The sequence below is a fragment of the Salvelinus sp. IW2-2015 genome, linkage group LG9, assembly GCF_002910315.2.
Source record: "Salvelinus sp. IW2-2015 linkage group LG9, ASM291031v2, whole genome shotgun sequence".
Lineage (NCBI taxonomy): Eukaryota > Metazoa > Chordata > Actinopteri > Salmoniformes > Salmonidae > Salvelinus > Salvelinus sp. IW2-2015.
In genome coordinates, this window is record NC_036849.1 from 2,769,475 (window position 1) to 2,789,511 (window position 20,037).

At 43.1% G+C, this 20,037-nt stretch overlaps 1 protein-coding gene and 1 long non-coding RNA gene across 2 annotated transcripts in view; both read right to left on the reverse strand.

Annotated features, from left to right (window-relative positions):
* LOC139028223 (uncharacterized) overlaps nucleotides 1-20,037 on the reverse strand; it is a 40,677-nt gene that overhangs the window by 18,651 nt on the left and 1,989 nt on the right. The window lies entirely within an intron of this gene.
* On the reverse strand, nucleotides 7,020-19,989 carry LOC111968432 (plasma alpha-L-fucosidase-like). The gene is made up of 7 exons (XM_023993964.2): nucleotides 19,668-19,989; nucleotides 19,257-19,444; nucleotides 18,613-18,952; nucleotides 11,587-11,797; nucleotides 10,840-11,030; nucleotides 8,387-8,495; nucleotides 7,020-8,111 (listed from the first exon to the last, which is right to left on the reverse strand). Exons 1-7 carry the CDS (start codon nucleotides 19,859-19,861, stop codon nucleotides 7,974-7,976), a joined length of 1,371 nt encoding a protein of 456 aa, XP_023849732.1. The 5' UTR covers nucleotides 19,862-19,989; the 3' UTR covers nucleotides 7,020-7,973.

Consider the following 20,037-nt stretch of genomic DNA (forward strand, 5'->3'; position numbering starts at 1 on the left):
ACATTCACTCTAAATTATATTAATCCAAATGCAACATATCAAGAAGAAAAAACGTCGATATATATGGGACTGCTTTACTAAGTGTAGTACGAGTACAGCTAGGGATAATAATTTAGGCTTGAAGCTAAACATGAGTGCACTGCATTGCAGCTAAATCCATGATGCTACCTGTCGGTATTCAGTATCTGGAGGAGCGACACTAAAATGGCTGATACTGTGCAGTGAAGGTCAAGTTGCCAATCTATAAATATAATGCTCTGTCACAAATGGCACCCTACTCCCTATATTGTGCACTACTTTTGACCAGGACCCATATAGGGAATAGGGTACCAGTTGGGACGCACACATGGTCTGTCCCCTAGACCTTCCACACACACTGCTTGGCATTCCCAATATCTGTGCTCTGTGCACACAAACACACGTTTGTTTTACTATCCTTGTTGATTGATTCCCATTCAATTGATTCCCATTCAAAATCCTATTTTCCCTAAACCTTAACCTAACCCTAACCTTAACACCAAACGCCTAACCCTAATTTTAACCCAAACCCTAAGCCTAAAATAGCCTTTTTCCTTGTGGAGACCGGTAAAATGTCCCAATTTTCCTTGTTTTACAATCCTTGTGAGGATTTCTGGTCACCACAAGGATAGTAAAACCAAACACACACACAAATCCTCTAGTAGTGAGCCAATAATGATATAAGTAATACAGTGCATTTGTATTCAGACCCCTTGACTTTTTCCACATTTTGTTACGTTACGGCCTTATTCTAAAATTGATTCCAAAAAAATGTCCCCCTCATCAATCAACACACAATACCCCATAATGACATAGCAAAAACAGGTTTCTAGAAAATTGTACAAATGTATACTTTTTATTTTTAAGAAATATGACATTTACATAAGTATTCAGACCCCTTTACTCAGACTTTGCTGAAGCACCTTTGGCAGTGACTACAGCCACGAGGCTTCTTGGGTATGAAGCTACAATCTTGGCACACCTGTATTTGGGGAGTTTCTCCCATTCTTTGCAGATCCTCTCAAGCTCATTCAGGTTGGATGGGGAGAGTCGCTGTACAGCTACTTTCAGGACTCTCCAGACATGTTAGATCGGGTTCAAGTACGAGCACTGGCTAGGCCACTCAAGGACATTCAGAGACTTATCCCGAAGCCACTCCTGTGTTGTCTTGGCTGTGTGCTTAGGGTCGTTGTCCTGTTGAAGGGTGAACCTTTACCCCAGTCTCATGTCCTGAGCATTCTGGAGCTGATTTTCATTAAGGATCTCTCTGTACTTTGCTCCGTTACACTTTCCCTCAATCCTGACTAGTCTCCCAGTCCCTGCAGCTGAAAAACATCCCCACAACATGATGCTGTCACCACCATGCTTCACCGTAGGGATGGTCCCAGGTTTCCTCCAGACATGACGCTTTGCATTCAGGGTAAAGAGTTCAATCTTTGTTTCATCAGACCAGAGAATCTTGTTTCTCATGGTCTCAGAGTCCTTTAGGTGCCTTTTGGAAAACTCCAAGCAGGCTGTCATGTGCCTTTTACTGAGGAGTGGCTTCTGTCTGGCCACTCTACCATAAAGGCCTGATTGGTAGAGTGCTGCAGAGATGGTTGTCCTTCTGGAAGGTTCTCCCATCTCCACAGAGGAACTCTGGAGCTCTGTCAGAGTGACCATTGAGTTCTTGGTAACCTCCCTGACCAAGGCCCTTCTCCCCGATTGCTCAGTTTGGCTGGGCGGCCAGCTCTAGGAAGAGTCTTGGTGGTTCCAAACTTCTTCCATTTAAGAATGATGGAGGCCACTGTATTCTTGGGGACCTTCAATGCTGTAAAAAAATTTTGATACCCTTCCCAGATCTGTGCCTCGATACAATCCTGTCTGTCTCTGAGCTCTACAGACAATTCCTTCGACCTCATGGCTTGGTTTTTGCTCTGACATACACTGTCAACCTTGGAACCTTATCAAATCAAATTTTATTAGTCACATGGGCCGAATACAACAGGTTACACCTTACAGTGAAATGCTTACTTACGAGCCCCTAACCAACAATGCAGTTAAAAGAAATACGGATAAGAATAAGAGATAAAAGTAACAAGTAAAGAGCAGCAGTGAAATAACAATAGCAAGACTATATACAGGGGGGGGTACCGATACAGAGTCAATGTGCGGGGGCACCGGTTATTTGAGGTAGTATGTACATGTAGGTAGAGTTATTAAAGTGGCTATGCATAGATGACAACAAATAGTAGCAGTGGTGTAAAGAGGGGTGTGGGAGGGTGGGGCACTGCAAATAGTCTGGGTATCCATTTGACTAGATGTTCATGAGTCTTATGGTTTGGGGGTAGAAGCTGTTTAGAACCCTCTTGGACCTAGACTTGGCGCTCCGGTGCCGCTTGCCGTGCGGTAGCAGAGAGAACAGTTTATGACTAGGGTGGCTGGAGTATTTGACAATTTTTAGGGCCTTCCTCTGACACCGCCTCTGATACCTCTGTAGTGCCTTGCGGTTGCAGGCCGAGCAGTTGCCATACCAGGCAGTGATGAAACCAGTCAGGATCCTCTCGACGGTGCAGCTGTTGAACCTTTTGAGGATCTGAGGACCCATGCCAAATCTTTTCAGTCTCCTGAGGGGAATAGGTTTTGTTGTGCCCTCTTCACGACTGTCTTGATGTGCTTGGACCATGTTAGTTTGTTGGTGATGTGGACACCAAGGAACATGAAGCTCTCAGCCTGCTCCACTGTAACCCTGTCGATGCTCTGTCCTCTTTTTCCTGTAGTTCACAATCATCTCCTTTGTCTTGATCACGTTGAGGGAGAGGTTGTTGTCCTGGCACCACACGGTCAGGTCTCTGACCTCCTCCCTATAGGCTGTCTCATCGTTGTCGGTGATCAGGCCACAACCACTGTTGTGTCATTAGCAAATGTAATGATGGTGTTGGAGTCGTGCCTGGCCGTGCAGTCATGAGTGAACAAGGAGTACAGGAGGGGACTGAGCACACACCCCTGAGGGGTCCCTGTGTTTAGGATCAGCGTGCGGATGTGTTGTTACCTACCCTTACCACCTAGGGGCGTCCCGTCAGGAAGTCCAGGATCCAGTTGCAGAGGGAGGTGTTTAGTCCCAGGGTCCTTAGCTTATTGATGAGCTTTGAGGGCACTATGGTGTTGAACGCTGAGCTGTAGTCAATGAATAGCATTCTCACATAGGTGTTCCTTTTGTCCAGGTGTGAAAGGGCAGTGTGGAGTGCAATGGAGATTGCATCATCTGTGGATATGTTGGGGCGGTGTGAAAATTTGAGTGGGTCTAGGGTTTCTGGGATGGTGGTGTTGATGTGAGCCATGACCAGCCATGACCAGAACTTCATGGCTACAGACATGAGTGCTACGGGTCGGTAGTCATTTAGGCAGGTTACCTTAGTGTTCTTGGGCCCAGGGACTATGATGGTCTGCTTAAAACATGTTAGTATTACAGACTCAGACAGGGAGAGTTTGAAAATGTAATTGAAGACACTTGCCAGTTGGTCAGCGCATGCTCGCAGTACACGTCCTGGTAATCCATCTGGCCCTGCGGCCTTGTGAATGTTGACCTGTTTAAAGGTCTTACTCACATCGGCTGCGGAGAGCGTGATCACAGTCTTTCGGAACAGCTGGAGCGCTCATGCATATTTCAGTGTTATTTGCCTCGAAGCGAGCATAGAAGTAGTTTAGCTCGTCTGGTATGCTCGTGTCACTGGGCAGCTCTCGGCTGTGCTTCCCCTTGTAGTCTGTAATAGTTTGCAAGCCCTGCCACATCCGACGAGCGTCAGAGCCGGTGTAGTACAATTCGATCTTAGTCCTGTATTCACGCTTTGCCTGTTTGATTGTTCTTTGGAGGGCATAGCAGGATTTCTTATAAGCTTCCGGGTTAGAGTCCCTTATATAGACAGGTGTGTACCTTTCCAAATCATGTCCATCCATTGAATTTACCACAAGATGCACCTGAACTCAATTCCGAGTCTCATAGCAAAAGGGTCTGAATAGTTGTGAAAAGTGTTTTTTTTATTTTTAATACATTTGCTAAAAAGAAATCTAAACCTCTTTTCACTTTGTCATTATGGGGTATTGTGTGTAGATTGAGGAGGAACACTTATTTAATCCATACGTCTGCAATGGGAGAAATAGAATGAAAAAGGAAGGGGTCTGAAAGAGAGAAACGATGTGGGATTCCCATGGCAACAAAATGCTCATCTCTGCTAAGGTTCCTCATCTTCTTAACAATTTCTCCTAGCCTGGGAGCCAAGGTGTTTGTGCTCTGTTGCCGGTGTCACACCTGTAGGAGCAGGAAACAGAGCAGTGACAGCCAGGCTCTCAGGCTACTATTCTCCAAGTAAAGGTACAATGGGTTCTACATGTACAGTTGAAGTCAGAAGTTTACATACACCTTAGCCAAATAAACTGAGTGTAAATGTTTCTCAATTCCTGACATTTAATCCTCGTAAAAATTCCCTGTCTTAGGTCAGTTAGGATCACCACTTTATTTTAAGAATGTGAAATGTCAGAATAATAGTAGAGAAAATGATTTATTTCAGCTTTTATTTCTTTCATCACATTACCAGTGGGTCAGAAGTTTATATACACCCAATTAGTATTTGGTAGCATTGCCTTTAAATTGTTTAACTTGGGTCAAATGTTTCGGGTAGCCTTCCACAAGCTTCCCACAATAAGTTGGGTGAATTTTGGCCCATTCCTCCTGACAGAGCTGGTGTAACTGAGTCAGGTTTGTAGGCCTCCTTGTACGCACTCGGTTTTTCAGTTCTGCCCACAAATGTTCTATAGGCTTGAGGTCAGGGCTTTGTGATGGGCACTCCAATACCTTGACTTTGTTGTCCTTAAGCAATTTTGGAAGTATGCTTGGGGTCATTGTCCATTTGGAAGACCCATTTGCGACCAAGCTTTAACTTCCTGACTGATGTCTTGAGATGTTGCGTCAATATATCCACATAATTTTCCTCCTCATGATGCCATCTATTTTGTGAAGTGCACCAGTCCCTCCTGCAGCAAAGCACCCCCACAACATGATGCTGCCACCCCCTTGCTTCACGGTTGGGATGGTGTTCTTCGGCTTGCAAACCTCCACCTTCTTCCTCCAAACATAATGATGGTCATTATGGCCAAACAGTTCTATATTTGTTTCATCAGACCAGAGGACATTTTTCCAAAAAGTACAATCTTTGTCCCCATGTGCAGTGGCAAACCATAGTCTGGGTTTTTTATGGCGGTGACTTCTTCCTTGCTGAGCGGCCTTTCAGGTTATGTCGATATAGGACACATTTTACTGTTGATATAGATACTTCTGCTCCGGTTTCCTCCAGCATCTTCACAAGGTCCTTTGCTGTTGTTCTGGGATTGATTTGCACTTTTCGCACCAAAGTACATTCATCTCTAGGAGATAGAACGCGTCTCCTTCCTGAGCGGTATAACAGCTGTGTGGTCCCATGGTGTTTATACTTGCGTACTATTGTTTGTACAGATGAACGTGGTACCTTCAGGCATTTGGAAATTGCTCCCAAGGATGACCCAGACTTGTGGAGGTCTACAATTCTTTTTCTGAGGTCGTGGCTGATTTCTTTTGATTTTCCCATGATGTCAAGCAAAGAGGCACTGAGTTTGAAGGTAGGCCTTGAAATACATCCACAGGTACACCTCCAATTGACTCAAAGGAGGTCAATTAGCCTATCAGAAGCTTCTAAAGCCATGACATGATTTTCTGGGTTTTTCCAATTTGTTTAAAGACACAGTCAACTTAGTGTATGTAAACTTCTGGCCCACTGGAATTGTGATGCAGTGAATTATAAGTGAAATAATATGTCTGTAAACAATTGTTGTAAAAATGACTTGTGTCATGCACAAAGTAGCTGTCCTAACCGACTTGCCAAAACTATAGTTTGTTAACAAGAAATTTGTGGAGTGGTTGAAAAACGAGTTTTAATGACTCCAACCTAAGTGTATGTAAACTTCCGACTTCAACTGAAACATTCTCTGGTATAAAAAAAAAGTTCCTAAAAAGGATTCTACATAGATCCATAAGGGTTCTTCAATAGAAACAAGCCTTTTAAAAATATGAATGAATAAATATCTTCATGTCCACCTTCAAGATATGGCTTGATCAGAGAAAACCTTTCCTGTCTTGGCATCCTGGCTGGAATCAAATGCCCTCCTCTCGGTGATAAGAGAAAGAACAGATATGACCAGTCTAACATACATCAGCAGTGTGCTTTCTCTTGCGGAACTAGTGTCTCCTATGGTCTAAGTATCCTATCCTGAGAATTAGACCGATGGAACATGAGAACCCCTTGCTCACCCCCTATTTAACGTCATGGAACTTTTTCGTAACAATTCCGGAGCACCTCCCATCTCCTAAAGGCACAGGCCAAGCGCGTGCATTACAGATAGGAGTAGACAGACAACATTGAGACACGTTGCAATGCTCACAGACTGGACATATAGATATCGTTCACAATTGAAGGCTTAGAATTAAGAAATGTGCCTTTTTACTTCTGGACATTAAATTAAAATTAGGCTACAACGACTGACGGTTGAATTTAAGCGCATGCTGACCAACAAAAAAAGACCGCATAGCCTATACCGTAAATCGGAATACAGGACCTGTGTTGGAATCGTGTGCTTGACTCGTTCTACACTAGTTGTAATCGTATCCTATTCAAGGTTGCGTTTACAGTCGGAGAGAAATGCAGTGGATATTTGCCTCCATTCTCTATAGCTGAACGCGCTGGTGTGTCGAATTGTGACATGCATCGGTGCGTTAGACATGTTACCACATGTTGCTCAGCTAGTGGCTGACGTTAGGCTGTAGAGGGGGCTCGCGTACCGCTGATCGGCCAAGCATTTGACAGACGAGAAACTTTGTTCTCTCCCGAAACTGGAAGAGGCTATGCTATGTATCATTACTGTTTTACAATAACCTGTGGCATTTATGGATACAATTCTGTTGGCCAAAATATATGATAACAGTTAGAGGTTAATTCAATTCAAATGAATTTTATTTATATAATTTGTAAAGCCATACAACACAATTAAAACGTATCAAATGCATTCAATTCCTAATAAAATTACATATGGATTGGCATTAGTTTAAGAAGTTGCTGTGATGGTCAGTCACAATCCTGAAAACAAAAAACAAATCTGATAAAAGCCTTTGAAATTCACATGTTCAATTTCAGTGCATACAGTATCAATCCCTTATAGAAAAAGTGCAAAAATCATTATGAAAACACCCATCACAAGAATTATTCAAGTAATTTAAAATCAATTTCATTAGCCTTAACTAAAATAAAAAACAGATGAAACAATTTTGTTTACATTCAGGATCTATACTGGCCTCAGTTTCAGAATTACCATCGTTCTCCACAAAGAAAGGTCCTCCCCACACACACTTTTTTTTAAACTTGTGAACTTTTGGTTTAAACAATTGGTCTAAAATGACCAATTGGCTAGGTTGGGTTGATAAAAGCTAGCAGCTAGCCATTTTAGACCAATGGTTTAAACAATAGTCTAAGCAAAAGTATATCCCTTCTGTAAAGGAGTGGCACATGACCTGCAAGCTCTTTGACTTCCTCGCAATTATATAAACTGAGTGTGCTCATTTGAATTGACCGGTGCCCCAGGTGGGTGGAGGTTTCACTTCAGGACCATTGGAATGGTCTAAAATGTGCAAACTCACCAGGCAATGCAAAACAAATGCACCCATAGTTGAGAAGCAAGAAAAAACAGCTCATCCAACATTGATTGAAGCCCTCCCGCCAGGTCTGCAGTGGCCTTGCACTGCACCCCTCTGCTTAAAACTGGGTCATATTCAGTAGGCACAGAACAGAAGAAAAAGGACAAACAAACTATCTGAACTTGTTCAATAAGAAGCACTTGTTATTGTTTTCTGTTTGTAATTTGTTTTGCTAATAAACACGACCCTGCATTCTTTCCTATGCGGCACCTGTCAGGCGTAGGGTCCAGGCCCAGTGACATGGCATCTGACTGTAAGACAGTTGAGGCAGAAACACCTTCAGACCACGAGGCTTCACCGGCTCCCAGTACAGTGGCTTGTGACCAAGCAGCACCACCTGTGCAAATAACAGGTGATCAGAGTGGAAATGCAGATTTGGTAGCTGTTCTACCAGTCTGTCCTGTTTTCCAGATGTTAAAAAAGAAACTGGTGCATTGTTCACTTTCATCAACTGTAAACCAACACTACCTGGTTGTATATACTTAAATGGACATTCAGTCAGTATATCATACATTTTCTTTTCGCTAATAATAATACAATATTTTCAATCTAATTACACATTCTACATGTGAAAAGGTATACAAAAAGTAGCGGTGTGATCCTGTATCTTACCTGAGTCTTTCCTGTAGAAACAATAGGTTCATTCAGAACAACATATCCACTTGGAGGCCAGTCCAGGAGAACTGCATAGATGGCCTTGTCCTGTGGTTTAGCAGTGTACCTATTGGAACGCAGTCAAAAGCAATAATGAGCCGTTTATTAGTGAAAAGCTGTGCCTTTTTTTTTTAATAAGAAATGTTAACTTTGATTTAAACTAGAGGACAAACAAGTTTTGGAACATATGGTTCCTTTTGTGGGCTTATATCAAAAGCCTGTCATGAGAGTGTCTGGTAGGCATACTGTGCCCATAGAACATATAGGCCTATCCTTTCTGCCACACGAATCGGGGAACTAAATGACTTGCTAAGAACTAGACGCCAGGGGTGATGCTGTCATTCTGGTCTCCTGCTGTGGTGTTAATAATAATAAATTATTATTATTAGCTTTAGGAATCACACTTTAAATCTTGTATTTATTACTGACTTGAAATGCCATTCAAACGTTAAAAAACAGGCAGACTGGTCCGGACTAGGTTGCTTGTTTACAACTTTTTGGTAACATGTATACTTTTTACAGGAGTGAGTGATGGGATTTCCTCAACATTCTAAAGCTCCCATTGTTAAAAACTCCCCTTCTTAAGATGTGACTTCCAACATTCCATTCAGTGTAAACTGATTTGACACAAATCAGCTACTTTGACCATTCCCACCAAGCTAGGAAAAAAACTTTAAATGTAAGGGAAAACTTGGTATAGTTATATTCTCTGCTGTTCAAATCTTAAAATTAGAACAGAAATATATTCCACCAATCAAACGACACAGCTGTTTTAGTAAAGGCGTCAAACTACTTTTTATCTCAACTTTTAAACACAACTGAAAATGTGACCACTTTTCCAACAACTTAGACAGTATGACTTAGTCTACTTCTCTGCTTTACAAAATCAGCAATCATAATATAAATATATTCTACCAAATCAGGAGATACAGCTGTGTTAGTATTATTTCAGTAATCTATTCCTCTATTTTTATTAAACCTTTGTTTCCTCATATATCTCTCAAAACATGAATGTTTTTAACCCTTTCCACCTTGCATCGATTTTTGGGGGTTACATTTATCTGCGCACAGTGCTTCTGTTGGAAGTAAGCATCATGTGTTGAATTTGCCATCACGTTGAAAGAGCCTGCGTGCTGGCTGCTCTGATGAACTCTCCTTTTGCTACGGAGTAATTACTTAAGAACTACAGATGTGTCGCGTAAATCAAGTGCTATTTGCATGAGAAAAGGTCATAGAATGCATTTGCTCCATTGTTAACATTTTTGTTGGTGGCCCAGTCTGAGGGTATTGACAAATTAAGGAGTGTGGCTTTAAGCATCCTCATCACAAGCTCCACAAACACTGCTTGTTTGCCAACTTAACTCTAGAATCTACCCCTCTTGTTAATAAACATGTTTCCTCATATCTCTCAGAACCTTAAAAAGTATTTTAAGACTAAACATAACGTGGGGCTTTGGCCTTGTTCTTGGATCCTGAAATGCTGATAAAGCTTTGATTAAGGGTCCTAGCACATTTTACTAAACAGTATGTTGTAAATAGTATGTAGTACGATTAGTACACAGTATGTAGTTTTAGTAAGTAGTGGGCATGACAGATTTCAGACACAGTCTCTTTACTAGTCTGACAGTTTGTGACGGAATAGTCATTGCGGTCAAATTGCCACTCCATTTAGGGCAACAACGGCCATTTCCAATATGTCAAATTTGATAAAACTTGTCAGGATTGTAGAACCCACCAACAGTAACTGTCAGTAATATTACACTCAATCTACATACAGTAGACTGAGAAACCAAGATGGCAGCATGTCAGGCTTTGTCTGTGGTAGTGTTTGTAGTCCAATGTTCGTAAGTCAAATTGACCATTTTATCGTGCCGTGACCTATCCCAAAATGTAATTTTTTAAATGTATTGTTGTGCAGCAACACTGAAAAAGGCCTTTGCTGAACTGCAATGTGCCTTTACTATTGTCCAGGCTCAGCTCTGTCAGCTGAAGTCGCTTTGAAATGCTGATAAAAAAAAGTTGATGGTTTTCAGGAAATTTAAGATGAAACTTCCATGTATATTCACCATGCAGGGCAAGCACATAGAAAGGGTATCAACTTACAAATACCTGGGTTTCTTGTTACCTGTCTTACTTTTAGGTCTTGTGAAAAAGCTCAATCTCAAGTTGAGTTTTTATTTTCGAAATAAGTCATGTGTCATTACGTAAGCTGGACACTGTACCATGGGGCGCTGAGGCTTGTTACAAACGCCAAAGCTCTCACCCATTAAAAAAATTACTAAAATAGCCTCTAACTTCTAAACTTCTTCTACTAACATAAAACTACTTCTGGACAGCTGAAGAAAGTAAAAAAAAAATCTTAATGATAAAAAAGAAGAAGAATCTAGTTACTATTATCATTATGAACTTACCAGATGCCAGGTATGATGCTGTCGTTCTGGGCCCTCCATGCGGTGGTGTTGTAGATGGCCTCTCCATTGACCCCCAGCCACTGACCCATCTGCCTCAGACGCTCCTCAAAGATGGGGGCGATGCGTCCGTCGTGCGTAGGTCCGACGTTCAGCAGCAGATTCCCTCCACAGGACACAGTCTCCACCAACGTCTGAATCACGTAAGACACAAGTATGCACTCATAAAGCCTTTATGACAGCTATATGAAATATTATAACATCTTCCATAGGCAGGAATGCAGCCGACCCTGCACTGCTCCCAGCAACATTTTGTCGCGGAGTTTAGTTGTGTGGGGCTGGAAAAGTAACCACATTTCAGTCTATAACAAAATACATTTCTACTAGTTTCGTACATATTCTACTGTAGTGTACAATTATTAGTCTAGCAGAGAAGAATGAAGCCAAGCAAGTCATGCTGTAGAGTAGAGCATTTAGGTTACCCCCAAAAAACTGTTGTAAAGTGTTATACAAGAAACATTACAGGACCAGCAGCATTTCAAAAACAAGTCAAAAGACTTTAGACTGAGTGCACTTTACAGTTAAATTATGCTGTTTATGAGGTCATACTAAACAGGATTATGACCGATTCAGCTACAAAAAGTTTGTTATGGTATTGGAAGAAGTTTTATTGGGTAGTAAGAGATCTTAACGATCTGAATCTCCTGTTTACCATAAAATAAAGTGCTTTCAGAACCATTTCAAACTGACCGCCACAAGCTGCTCGATAGTGAAGTAGTCTTTAAGCTGGGCGTTTCTCCTGTAACCCCAGGAACCTTTGTCTATCGAAAAGCAGTTCTCCCATTTGTGTTTGAGCAGGTGTCCGGGCTGGTAGCGATCATCGCAGGTGTAGTAGCCTCCATGGGTGCAGATGCTTCCATAGCCCCAACGATCATTGGTCACCACGGTCTCTCGCACTGGGCTTTGGGGGGGGGCACATTCAATGAAATCATATCATGACGCATGTGATGTTTATACTGTTGGTGCATACATACATCATACTCCATAGCATTAACTGACACATTAAATAGACCTATAAACTTCTAAAAGACATTGGTGTAGATTTGTATACATTTACGGCCAGTTTCCCTGGACACTACTGTAATAATTTGTAGTTACAGTGTAATACCATGTAACTGGTGTTAAATGCAGTCTGTAATTACAGGAGTGTAACAACGAATGCTTGTTACAAATGTTAAAGTTTCTGATCCCAACGCACCATATTTCAGCCTGCGTAAAACACGTGAGAAGTGTAAGCCAATTGAAAACCGACCACCTCATTGACAACTCTGCAATTAAGATCTGGAGTCTGATGCCCAGGCCCAATGGCAAAAAATGGGTTCACATCAAACAAATAAAAAGTTATAATTTAGTGGTGCAATTGACAATGGGTCAATTACTTTAACCATCAATTAACCATTTTTAGACACATTAATAAAGAGCTATGGTTCAAACTGTGAGATAGGCTTACAATTTGGCAAGCACGAATGGCTATTAAGCGTGGTTGAATAATGGTTTATAAATGCATTTAAAAATGGTCATAAGACAAACTTTTATTCCATCATGTAACCTTGCAAGGGTTTCACTGATGAGGAGCACTCCCTTTGGATGGGATGCATTGGTGCAATTATTTATTTATACCAGGAATTATTGCATCATGTCAAGATCTGTCCATTTGCGCAACACGCTCAACATAACGACGACCTCGAACGTGCCTACATGTGTTGACACTGACATGTAACAGTGCGAAAAGAGAGGCGGTCGAGTAGATGGTCAGTGTGCAAAATCCAGACATGAAAGATTGCCGTGAAAGAAACATATGCGTTGTAGGTCAAAAACGTAAACACAGGAGAGAAAGTTTCCCATGCAATTTGTTTTGCTTTTTTGGATACAATAATTGTGCTAGACGATTTAACATTGGTAGTTAGCTACTCCTTAAAAAAACGTTCAAAACTGGTTCTATCAAACCCGATGGCATAAACAAACATTGCCCACTTTTTATTGTCGATATACATCTCGCACTATTTTAAATTATTTATTTACATTTTTACATTTCAATTGCTCCTTGGTCATGTGACCTACTGGACCCAAAGAAGGTTCAAAATGTCCACCGACTACCCTTCTATATTGCACACCCTTTAGTTTGTCCATTTTCATCTCACACGATTTTACATACATTTTTCAAACGTTATAATTTCAATAGCTCCTTGGTAATGAGACCTACTGACCTCAAACTACTTTCAGAATGTCCACGGACTGGCGGAGACGGGCGCCACGAGGCATCCAGTGAGGTAACGCAACTGGTCCCAAATAAGCTGGCGGGAGCCCCGGGGAGAGTTCTCTTTTCTTTGTGAAGGACAGGGCGCCCTGGAATGGGTTCGCCCCGAGAGAGGGGCCCAAGACCTGGAAATCATTGCGGTTTCGGTGGCGTCCGGTGAGCTTTCCCTGGCCCTTGAAATTCCGGGGGAGAGGGTGTAAATCTCATGCCGGGCCGTACCCATATCCGGAGCAGGTCTCCAAGGTGAACAGCCTCTGGCATGTTATAACAATGTAATTAAGGGAAGTTGGCAAAAAAGATCCGTAATTTCGGGATAAGGATTGGCTCTAAGGGCTGGGTCGGTCGGGCTGTGGTGCGAAGCGGGGCTGGGCTCGAGCCGCGGCTGTGGGAGCAGTCGCTCCATCATCCTCCGCTCGCAACCACTGGAAGTTCGTTGTGCGGCGCATCTCGCAGTCTCTCGTGCGTGGTCTCGCAAGGGGCTGCGTGCGGGGGTTCGTCGGGGTGGTGTCCGTCGGCGGGCCGAAGGCGGTGGGGGGGGGGTTGGGTCCGGCAACTCTGGACACGTGCCGGGCCCTTCTCGCGGATCTCCCCAGCTACGGCGCTCGCCGGGGAGGTCTCATCTACGCTCACTAGACTTGAGGCAGAGACTAAACCCATTGGCTCCGCAGTGATAGGGCATTGCATGGATCTGTCTCATGCCCTACGAAGTGGGGAGAGGTATCTCCAGCTTGTCTGGGGAGGGAGGCCTACATCTGATGTGGGTAGTACCATCCACGCTCATTGATTTGCTGCGGAACCATAAAACGGACGGAAGAAGCCTAGGTTCCCACTGGGCACGGATCACTGAATGTCAAATTTAACGGTGCGTGCCCACCTGCTGCGGTTGCACTCAAATCACCCGTGGGGTGACTGTGACCCCCTCATGTCAAGGTGAGGAAAGGGGATGATTATTTTCTGTTGCTTCTTCTGGCACCCGGTCGATGGTGCCGCTAGATACTGCATTGGGTATTTGGTTCTCAAGCCTATAAGTATTGCGCTGGCACTTGATTTTGATTGGGTGTAAGAACACCCAACTGATGTCCAGTTTGTAAGGCAGAAAAGCCTCTGATGAAACCACCTTCGGCGTGGCTGTGACCCCCCCCCCCCCATGTCAAAGCGAGGAAATTCGATGAAGCTGGGGTAAACGGCGGGAGATAATTAAGAGTCTCTTGAGGCATCCAAATTCATCGTAATCTAGTGACGAACATGAATGGATGAAAGAGACTACCACTGTCCCTACCTACCATCTGATGAAACCACAGCCAAGGGAACGGGCTTGACGGAATCAGCGGGGAAAGCAGACCCTGTTGAGCTTGCTGCCCCTCTCCTGATGCACACCGCATGTTTGTGGGTAACCTGGTGCTAAATCACTCATAGACAACCTGATTCTGGGTCAAGGTTTCGTACGTAGCAGCTCACTCGCTGCGATCTATTGAAAGTCAGCCCTTGATCCAAGCTTTTGTCGGGGACGGAAGGCATCTTCCTACAACATCCTCCTTCTTTACTTACGGGTTACCAGGTACACGGAGAAGGGCCAAGGGCCAGACACAGAGTGTGAGAGAGCCTAGGCAGGCAGGTAGAAGGCATAAGACGTTGGACTCTGGATAGTTAGGGGGCTAGGTGGTGGTCGTCCATCCGCCCGGGCCCGTCCTCTGGTGGGACTGAGTCAGGTTGGGACTCTGTGGAAGTCAAAAGGTCACCAGGTGCACAAGGAGGCCTCCCCCAAGGCGGGTGGCACTCAGAGTCCGAGCTGGGGCGGCCGGACTCAGGGGCTGGGGGCAACACTCAGGCTGTGGAGGTTGGGGACTTCGTTTCTGAGTGGATAAAAGCGGACGGGTCACCAGGTGCACAGAGCTTGTTTCAGGTTACCAGGTGTACAAGGAGGCCTCCATCAAGGTGGGGGGGCACTCCGAGTCCAAGCAGGGGCCGCCAAATTTGGGGGCTGGGGGCAGCACTCACGCCATGGAGGTTGGAGTGGGGACTTAGTCTGTGAGCAGTAAATAGGTGGGCGGGTCACCAGGAGCACAGTGCCTGTTTCGAATAAACAGGTTTACAGAGCCTGTTTCGGGTTACCGGGTGCACGTGGTTCCTGACAGCGGGACTATAGACGTTTTAGTAATTCCAGGGAGTAAGTTATACTCTAAGGCCAATGGAGAGGGGTGTTGACCATGTAGGGAGAGTAGGTCTGGAGGTCTGTAGTTCCAGGGAGTAAGCTACACACGCTCAGGGAGAGGGCAGGTAAGCGGGCAGGAAGTTTAGGCCTAGAGTTCAGGAGTCAGAGGTCAATGGGGTTCTATCTGGAGGTCAGGAAGGCCCCAGGGAGAAGGCCCAAGTGAATAGGTGTGTGAGTGACACTGTCCTTCAGGGGGGCATGGCAGGCAAATTCATTTTAAATCGTGGGAGATGAAAATGGACAAACTAAAGGGTGTGCAATATAGAAGGGTAGTCAGTGGACATTCTGAACCTTGTTTGAGGTCAGTAGGTCACATCACCAAGGAGATATTGAAATTCTAAACATTGAAAATTCATGTAAAAGTGAGTGAGATGAAAATGGACAAACTAAAGGGTGTGCAATGTGTAGGCCCACCGAGTGTACATTCTGAACCTTGTTTGAAGTCAGTGACCAAGGAGCTTTTGAAATTCAAATGTAAAAAAAAGTTTGTACTTTGTTTATGCTCCCTAACTAATTCAACTAGGAATATTTTTTTATTTTATTTATCCGTTATTTTACCAGGTAAGTTGACTGAGAACACGTTCTCATTTGCAGCAACGACCTGGGGAATAGTTACAGGGGAGAGGAGGGGGATGAATGAGCCAATTGTAAACTGGGGATGATTAGGTGACCGTGATGGTTGAGGGCCAGATTGGGAATTTAGCCAGGACACCGGGGTTAACACCCCTACTCTTACGATAAGTGCCATGGGATCTTTAATGACCTCAGAGAGTCAGGACACCCANTTTAATGACCTCAGAGAGTCAGGACACCCATTTAACGTCCCATCCGAAAGACGGCACCCTACACAGAGCAGTGTCCCCAATCACTGCCCTGGGGCATTGGGATCTTTTGTTTAGACCAGAGGAAAGAGTGCCTCCTACTGGCCCTCCAACACCACTTCCAGCAGCATCTGGTCTCCCATCCAGGGACTGACCAGGACCAACCCTGCTTAGCTTCAGAAGCAAGCCAGCAGTGGTATGCAGGGTGGTATGCTGCTGGCACAAAGAAATGCTGCTCACATTTCCACATGTTTATTAGCTTTGCAAAGCGAATGAATGTCCAAATCGTGAAAATAAGACCTGTGCAATGTTGTGCGCAATTTTTCCAACATCGTGACACTTATTTGGAGTCTGGTTCAAGTGGTTTGAAAGCGTGAATATCCGTCGAATATCCAACCTGAAACTGTCTTTACCTCAGTTAGTTAGCTAGGGTTTTCTAGCTAGCTAGCCTAGTGTTGGCTAGCTAAAGTTAGCTAAATGTAGCTAGCTAGCAAATGTTAGCTGCCGTTTTTGTTGGGCCTACCAACTAGACTAACTAGCTAATTACCATCCACAGAATAGACTTTCAATGCAATCTGTTGATTTTGGGGTGCTAACGTTAACTAGCTAGCTAGCCATGTGTCAAGACAAGCACTATTATTGCTAACTGAATAACACAACAACTAGCTAGGCCTAGCTAGCTATATGCCTCAACTATAAAATGTATAGTGCCTATGCTAAGTTGTCATACATTCTATTCTCTACCATAGATTCCCACAAGATCTCAGACTCCAGGATGGGAAAATGCTTACAAGAAAAAAAAACAGATGAAGATAGTCAGAGACGTTTGCGATTTCCATTGTTAAAAAGAAAAAGACAATCCCATTTTTCTAAATTAGCTAGCAATCTAGACTACTTGCCATACTATAGGCTACAAATTTGAGTCACCACTAGAATAGTTATTTTTATGTTATTGAGTAGGCACACACACATGCCTTTGTTTGATCTAATTATCAATCTAACAATAAAATTCCTTATTATTTTGTAAGAAGTGACAGGCATTTTTACATGTTGCAATTAAGTTGACTAAAGTTGAAGCTCATCTTTTGTTTCTAGGTATTTTCATATGGTAATGAGTAATTATATAGAAATTGCCCATAGGTAACTATAAAAAGTTACACTTCACTTTAAATAGCTAAATCCTGGTAAGAACTAACGAAAAACTTGTACTTATGCAGATATTACATATATGTATTCTGTGGTATATTATTGTGTTTATTTTTTCACTTGGATGGCGCTTTTAGAAGCTGATGATTAGATTGTCAGAATGGGTAACTTATTTTGTAGATACACAATAATTACAAGTAAGGACACCAAGTAATTACATTGTGTTGTACTAGTGAGTTTATTTTCTCACTTGGATGGTGCTTCAGGAAGCCTTAAAATAAGGGTCAGGATGGATAATGTACTATATAAGTACACATTAAGTACCCCTCAACATACACTTCATTTTAACTAGCTAAATCCTGTGTAACACCTAGTAATTACATTGTACTTTTGTAGATATTACATGCACTTTGTGGTGTACTAGTGTGTCTATCCTCCAACTTGGATGGCACTTCCGGAAGCCTTAAAATAAAGGCCAGGTTGTCAGGATGGGTAATGTACAATATAAGTACACATTAATGACAAGTAAGTATTCCTCAAGATACACAGGATTTAGCTTCTTAGAATGAAGTGTAACACCTAGTAATTACATTGTACTTATGCAGATATGACATGTACTCTGTGGTGTAGTTGTGGATCACTTGGATGGCAAGGAGGTACACGTTGTTATAATGGGTAACGTACACATTAAATATACGTTTTTTATTAATAGAATCTGGGATTACACCCATACGGTAGGCCCCAGTTAGTAATGTTGACCTATTTCTGATCTGTTATTGTAAACTCAACCAAGTTAACCCAGATGGTACACTTTTGGGGGGCAAGTCCTAGCAACAACATCTTGAAGAGTGCCCATTCACGGGTAGTTAATTAGAGCCCATTGAGCCTCCAACAGTTGTAATCTCGGACACCCAGTGCATCGGTCCACAAGAGATTTCAACATTGTGACAGTTATTACTGAATCTGATGCAACAATGAAGAAACTCAACACTAAATTGAAGAATTTAGTGGAAACTTGTCCATTTGTAACAAGCATTACAGACTGCAATTACCACCAATTACATGATAATACAGTGTAACTATGAGTTATTACAATTAACTACAATACTTGTTACAGTGTAATTACACTAATAAGGACCCCTTAAAATGAAGAGTTACCGAAATTTGCATCAACTGGAAGTGTGCAGATTTTTTCTGCTTTCTCCAGTTTTGCCTCTAGCACTTTCACAAATATGTTTTGGGAGTGTGGTAGATTCTGTCTATTATCTCTATGACTGTACCTCTCGTTGTATAGCCAAGCCAGGAATCCGGTGCTGTTCCAGTATTTATCAGGAGCATCCCCATCTCCATCGGACCACAGCAGCTCCGGCTTGTACTTGTTGATGATCTCATACAGCTCGGGCAGCGTCTTAGTGGTGGGGAAGAGGTTGGTAGTGTACAGGTTGGCAGCATCCTGCTTGTAAAGCGGGTTAAACCACTCAAACAGAGAGTGGTACAGTCCCAGACGCAGGTCGCTGTTGGCTCTGAGTGCTCCAGCCATTTCTCCGACAAGGTCACGTTTTGGACCCACGTCCACTGCGTTCCAGTTCCAGGAGTTCTCCGAACCCCACAGAGTGAAGCCTGCAGATAGAACAATAACAATAAACCACAAATACATTTTTATAGGCCTAATCTAGTGGAATCATATGTATTACTTTATTAAGATGGCTACAGCTTATCAGTGGATAATGCATCACACACACACACACACACAACACCACACACACACCACACCACACACACACACACACACCACCACACACACACAACCTACCTACCTACACACATACCTACACACACCTACTACCTACACACACCTACCTACACACACACCTACCTACACACACACACACCTACACACACACCTACCTACACACACACCTACCTTCATGGTGTTTCGTGGTGAGGACAATATATTTTGCCCCGGATGAGGCAAAGATGTCAGTCCATTCTTTGGCATCAAAGAACTCAGCTGTAAACTGTGGTGCAAAGTCTTGGTACTTGAAGTCTGGAGGATAATTCTTCTGCATGAAGTCAACATAGGACTTTATCTTCTGCCCCTGCCAAAACCACCTGTAATAAACATCCACACAAATGATAAAACATAATTTTTTAAATATGGGCTTGGGGAGTGAGGTACAGTTGATCAAAAACATTTAAATTCTTCAGTAATGTATATCATTTATTGAATTGACCACAGCAGGAAATGTAGATTGTGCATTTAAAGTAGGACTAATGATGAAGAAACAGCGTATTACTTTCTGTACTGCACAAAAGTATAGGCTAACCAGCTTACCAGAACCACTCGCTACCAAAGCTTGGAACAGAAAACACTCCCCAGTGAATGAATATTCCGAACTTGGCCTGGTCATACCACTCTGGCAAAGGTCGGGAGTCGATGGATTCCCAGGTAGGCTCATATTTACAACTGCATACAGTAATCATCAGGAGCAGTGCGACAGAAATGAGGGCTAACTTTGAAGAAGCCATAACTCCTACGAAGTCAGGTAACCGAAATCAGCGTTCAGTTGAGTTTTGCAACTAAAATAGCTTGCTGATATCACATGATGCTTCCGCAAATTAATCACATGAGAAAAACAGGAACACCTTTGCTAAAAAAAACAATAGACTCCGCTCATTGGACGCTGATTGGATAATGAAAACGG

Coding starts and splice junctions, on each gene's coding strand:
- LOC111968432 (XM_023993964.2), bottom strand. CDS start 19,861: ATGGCTTCTTCAAAGTTAGCCCTCATTTCTGTCGCACTGCTCCTGATG. Junction 8,496..10,839: donor AGCATCATACCTGGCATCTG/GTAAGTTCATAA, acceptor GCGTTCCAATAG/GTACACTGCTAAACCACAGG. Junction 8,112..8,386: donor TTTCTACAGGAAAGACTCAG/GTAAGATACAGG, acceptor TTATTTGCACAG/GTGGTGCTGCTTGGTCACAA.